At 43.4% G+C, this 5,863-nt stretch overlaps 1 protein-coding gene across 1 annotated transcript; it reads right to left on the minus strand.

Moving 5' to 3' along the window:
- Positions 1 to 2,904: 2,904 nt before the first annotated feature.
- Positions 2,905 to 4,419, minus strand: LOC136465865 (uncharacterized). Its single transcript, XM_066464435.1, has 6 exons — positions 4,352 to 4,419; positions 3,685 to 3,842; positions 3,518 to 3,602; positions 3,297 to 3,421; positions 3,108 to 3,179; positions 2,905 to 2,996 (listed from the first exon to the last, which is right to left on the minus strand). Exons 1-6 carry the CDS (start codon positions 4,417 to 4,419, stop codon positions 2,905 to 2,907), a joined length of 600 nt encoding a protein of 199 aa, XP_066320532.1.
- Positions 4,420 to 5,863: the final 1,444 nt, after the last annotated feature.

The following is a 5,863-nucleotide window of genomic DNA, read 5'->3' on the forward strand; positions in this document are numbered from 1 at the left end:
TCTTAATAGTACAGCTATCAATCCTAAATGTGATCACACTCTCTAAGTGTCTTGATCACCTAAAACAAAATAGCTCCTATGGTTTATACCTTTGCCTTGAGCTTTTTGTTTTTCTCTTTCTTCTTTCCAAGTCCAAGCACTTGATCATCACCATGGCATCACCATCATCATGTCATGATCTTCATTTGCTTCACCACTTGGAATGTGCTACCTATCTCATGATCACTTGATAAACTAGGTTAGCACTTAGGGTTTCATCAATTCACCAAAACCAAACTAGAGCTTTCACCGACCCTAGCCGCCCAGAAGTGGCATGGGAGCAGAGCAGCAGCGCAAGGCCAGCCGGCTAGAACCGTAGGAAGCCCAGACCCCGACCGGCCGGACCTCACCCGGGCGACTCGGGGGCGTCCACCCCGCCGCCCCTAGACCCCCCCTCCCGGCCCTCCCCTCCGTCCGCCATCGCCGCCCTACGGGGTGTGGCAGTGGCTGCCCAAAAATCGGTGCCCACCGTGGCTTTCCCCTCCTTCCTCCTCTGTCTCCCCTCCCAATCCCCCACCCTCGGTGCTTCTTTGTCGGGCTCGTCGTGCATCCACCTTGTGCTTATCCTTTATCCGCCTCACCAATTCTTTAGCTCCCACGCTTGCATCTTCCACGAGCCAATCCTTGACTTGTTCACACACTCAGAATTTGCTTGCATTCCTCACTACCTTACTCCTCCTTGAACTAGAACATGAATGTTTATGTGGGTCCCTCGTCACCTACATATACATTTCAACAAATTAACAAATGTTCTTAGGGGGTAGCTAAATGAAGCACTCATCCTTTAACAATATATCCAGAATTTTTTCAAAATAAAGCACAGAACAAAAAGAATTCAATTGGACAAAGGTTACCTTCATTGTAATCTTGTCCTTCATTGTACGAGCATGTAATCTCCATCTACATCCTTCATCTTTCTTCCTTGAACAATATACCCTCACTCTCCTTGGGTCACTCTTTTCGATGTTAAACTCAAATTCATGTTTAATAGCATTTTGAGAAAGTGCTAATCTAAACTCACGTATGTTGGGATATATGCTGCCTACACACATTGGAGGATCATTTTTGTCATAAGCTAAAACTGGTGTATGTGACAGATGATCTTTCCCAACTAGACCATCCTCTTCCTCATACTCTTCATCAGACTCGGAGTCATTGCTCTCAATTTGAGCAGGTCTAGATTTACCATGGGTCAGGTATTCAGCTTCATCATCAATACCCACATGTTCATTATGTGGCTTAGGATTTGCAAGAATACATCATTAGCAAGAATATCATCATCAGCAAGCTCATTTATGCTAGATTGGCTTGAAGGCATAGTGGACTGGCTAGCAGAAGGCATAGTGGACTGGTTTGCTTGAGGTATAACTGGACAAGCCACAGATGGAGTATTTGGGATATCAAGGACCTCTGAATTTTCAGAAGTATAAGGCTCAGGGATAGGCACAACATCTCCGGGTTTAGTTTATGTAACGGTCATGCGAACTACCTTGCTATGAACATGTTTGCTAAACATTGCAAGAAGTTCTTGATCTGTTGTGACTTGAGGGAAGATCTTTTGGAGCTCATCATAGTAAAAAACAGTTACTATTTCATTGTAGTCAAGTGGATATGCATTGACAATTTCGTAGAAAAGATCCTTAAAATTGCATCGATCAGCATCAACCACCTTGGTGATATGAAAGCATGCAAAATCCTTCCTACGCTTTTTAGGATTCCCAGAAAGTCTGATTTTCAGCAGGTAGCTGGACTCAGGGTCCATCCTATGAATCAATACGATATCAAAACTTTGCACAACCAACAAAGTCTACTCGATCGTGCTCCATCTTCTAATCGACAAGAGATAAGAAGAGAAAAAGAAGAGCAAAAGCAATTACCCTGGAGGAAGCCATGATGTGTCAGAGCTATGTGCCGGTGACGCCATGCCTCCTCAGACCAAGTGCGGTGAGGAGGGGCGGCGCCCAAGTCTGCCGTTTGTTGCTGTCAAGTAAGATTCAGAGTAGAGGTCTGTAAATTAAGAAACCTTAAACAAATACTATCTTGATCGATCTGCCTTAGATTTGTGTTTAGTACTATATATATAAAAGTACTATAGCGAATAGGTAGAAAAATCAGTAGTCACCTTTGTCGCTGCGACTCACCCTTCGGCGGCGGCGGGATGGTGGCCGTGGCGTGCCCCAGGTGCTTCCTGTACGTGCTCATCTCCTGGACCGACCTGCTGTTCAATCTGCATGTCGCCGTCCTCTTGGCAGCCTCCAGCGTCGCGGCACGGCGTCCTCCTAGCTGCCACTGCGTCGTCGTCGGCGACGGAGCGTCGACGTCGACGTTGGCTAAGGGCGAAGAAGGTAGGAGGAGGACAGCTATAGATGTGGCGTACATCACAGCTGCACTTGCTGACAGGTTTGAGACAAAGAATGTGGTCACGCTATTGTCAGATTCTCGTCAGCTAAGAAGATGGCAGAGACCGGAGCAGAGTGTGCTCAAAATAAACACTGATGGAGCTTTTGACAGCAGAAGAGGCATAGGAGGTTGGGGATTCATAATCAGGAATGAAAAAGGAGAGATGATCCAAGCCGGTGCAGGCAGAGAAGCATTTTTGCAAAGCGCCTTCCATGCAGAGCTGCTGGGGTGTGTGGACTGTGGAGGGACCGAAGGCAGCAGCAAATCTGGGAATATCCAGAGTTGTCTTAGGCAAGCATAGCATCTTTCGAGACCTGATGTCCAAAAAAGCAAAACCTGATGTGCATCTCGAATAGAGACAGATGAGTGCAGCTTTCAATAACAGATTGCAAATATATACATCAAGTCATGCAAAGTATAGTAAAGCTAATAGTATATATAATACAGATAACTATTGCCTAACTATTACACCACAGTTGCCAAATAGCTCCACCGCCTTGCGACAAATCTACTGACGAATGTCGTATCCGCCATTGTAAGAAACTTCTGTCGGATGCCTACAATTTTTGATATAAAATGATGTATTATTGAACATTATCTTTCAAAAAATACATAGATTAGAAAGGGTACTTTCTTTTATCTGTAAATCTCGTATTTGATATACTCACCCTGAAGTTCGTTCGTTGTACGGTGAGGTGGATCGAATGCTAAAGTCGTATAATCAGTCGTTTCTAAACACCCTGGGTTAAATTTTTTTAATCAAAATGAACGGTCAGTTCGTAGACTGTTTGTACATCTCAGATGTATATAAAAAACTAATTTGATGTATTAGAGATTGAATGGAATCGATTACTTACTGTGTTTATGGTTCACTCTGAGCATACTCGCAAGAACGACAGTATTGTCTAGGGCAGCATTTTGCAACTTTACTTTATGCGCAGCCAAGACTTTACACGACATGACGACAACTATCAGATCGCATCTATAAATTACACATATTTACGTGTCAGAATATAGGAGGCATATAGTACATATACACATGTTTCAGAAAGAAATGGTTACAATATATAAATCTTACCTTGTATCCATGAGGACAACCTCTCTACACAGCCCTGAACGTGGTGTCTCAACTCGACCCCAGTGCACAAGAATTCCTGCGATGTCTGTATAAATAGTACATGTATTAGTACAATGTGTATTATTAATATTAAAGGTAAAGTAAGAGAGTGTAGATTTAAAAAATACCTATATAGGTCTTGCTAGGGCAATTTATCACTTCATGGATGGACGTTAAATGGTTTGAGCACACTGGAAACTGGATGGGCATGTTCCAACGCTCCACTGTAGTCAAACGGTCCAATCGACACTCAAAATTGCTTTGAATATTGCGAAACTCAAAATTGCTTTCAATTTATCACTTCTCAGTTTTCTCTATCTAACTTTTCTTATACAGTTGATGCGTGTCTGATCCAGTAGTATTACAATTTTTTAATTGTGCGATTCGGGGGCCAACTTCGCAACCAAGTTTTCTGTTGTGTTCTTAAAAGACCTGATGGTAGATGGTTAGCTGTGTATCCCTATTGTCACAATACATTGACAAATCCTGACGAACAAAATGTGTCTAAACTCTAAAAGAGCATCATATGTTGTTGATTATTATTAAGCATCAGAGGAGCTTATAAATATGCCATCAGGGGCATCCGAACCAGCCTGCATAAAATTTATGAGAGAGAGAGAGAGAGTATGCACCAATTCTGGATAATTATTACTCAAGAGTGAGTGTGTGTGTGAGAGAGAGACAGTCAGTAGCTGAATATGCACCATATATACACCAACTGACCGCACTGCTGGATAGGAGCCAGGATAAGGCCTGGTTGCTTCCGCCGGCCTGGCCGAGGGTCGTGCACCCTACCAATCACGCCTGGTTTCCTTCGGAGGGCAGCCAGGCTTGCGCGAGCCGGCCAGGTCCCTGTCAGCCATGCTCTGCGCGTGGGCTTTGTTTGGTTCGTCTTATACTGTAAGCCCGGTCAAGTAGGGATGTTGTTTGATTCCCGTGGCCACTGGTTCGCCAGGATCGAAGACGCAGTATAAGGCCCCGTTCGTTTTATCAGGAACGACCGGTAGGAAGAGTTCCTAGTCGAAATTGTTATTTAATTTGTATAAGCTTTCAGTAAATAAAATGATTCCTGGTGTGGTTTTGCCTGAACCGAACGGGCCCTAAGACGAACCAGTGGCCACGGGAAGACGCCAGGTTCGAGTGAGAAAATTGATCGAAGACGAAAGAGTCGCTGGATCGCGGCGCCCGAGCCGAGCGCCGGCGCCCAGGAGGCCAGGACCAACGATGCGAGGAGAAAACTGAGAAGTGCCTGTTGGTTTCCTCAGTTGGGCCAGGATTCATTTCTTGCTGGTTCCTTTTAAAAAAAAAGTTGGGCCAGGATTCCTGATTGGGCTTTGGAAAGGGCCATCATCAAGGGGGTGTGTGTACCTAGTGAAGCCCGTTAGATCTGTTAATCATGCTTGGCAGGCCCAGAGTATATACGGGCAACACAATTGGATGGGATACTTGCTGGCTGTCGCAAAGTGTTAGGAAGGCCTGGAAAAATGCCCTCGAGAGTCGAGACGGATCGATTCTCAGGAACCGAGGACCGGACGCGATGATGAAATGCATGCACGTGCTCAGTCAGCGCTCAGCAGAATATCGCTCTTTTGCTGTGTTTAGTTCGTGAAATTTGTTTTTATTTAACAATTAGTATTCAATCATGAATTAATTAGGCTCAAAACGTTCGTCTCGTGATTTTCAACCAAACTGTGCAATTAATTTTTTTTTTTACATTTAATGCTCCATACACGTATCGCAAGATTCGATGTGATGGCTACTATAGCACTTTTTGGAAAATTTTTTGGGAACTAAACACAGCCTTTGTAACATTCCCGCTGTCAGCATGTCTGTGAGCAGAAATATCTGCCTTGATTCCAAATTCGTTACTAAGATTGTGCAAAGAGGCCTCGTCAGCATGGCCAAGTTGCAGAATCTATGCTCATCATTTTTTGCAACCAATAGTTGCCCATCACCGAAGGTTTTCGGTAGAGATGCAGTCTCTCCGTTCTCAAATATAATGCATTATGACATTTAAAATTTATTTTAAAGTATAGTGCATTTAGAAAATAGAAAGATAATGTTTACTTAAATAAAAATATGTAATTATTTTATATAAGAAAAGTAATTCATGTACTTGTCATATTTTGTATAAGGAGACTGAGAGTTTACCCTTTAATGCGGAATAGAATTAGATTTTAATAGATTAGGAAGTTAAATGAGGGGTACATGCGTCTATTGCACTCTTCCTTATTTTGTCTGAGAATACCCAGAATGCACTATGCGACAGAACCGCCCAATTTATACAAGATTAAGTATGATTGTCTC

The sequence above is a fragment of the Miscanthus floridulus genome, chromosome 7 (genome assembly GCF_019320115.1).
Source record: "Miscanthus floridulus cultivar M001 chromosome 7, ASM1932011v1, whole genome shotgun sequence".
In the NCBI taxonomy this organism is placed as follows: Eukaryota; Viridiplantae; Streptophyta; class Magnoliopsida; order Poales; family Poaceae; genus Miscanthus; species Miscanthus floridulus.

What these genes read in the sequence shown, in the direction of transcription:
- LOC136465865 (XM_066464435.1), bottom strand. Translation starts at nt 4,419, where the DNA reads ATGGCTGACAGGGACCTGGCCGGCTCGCGCAAGCCTGGCTGCCCTCCG. An exon ending in AAGGAAACCAGGCGTGATTG is followed by an intron (nt 3,843 to 4,351) that starts GTAGGGTGCACG and finishes ATAAATTGAAAG; the next exon opens with CAATTTTGAGTTTCGCAATA. An exon ending in CCCTAGCAAGACCTATATAG is followed by an intron (nt 3,603 to 3,684) that starts GTATTTTTTAAA and finishes CTATTTATACAG; the next exon opens with ACATCGCAGGAATTCTTGTG.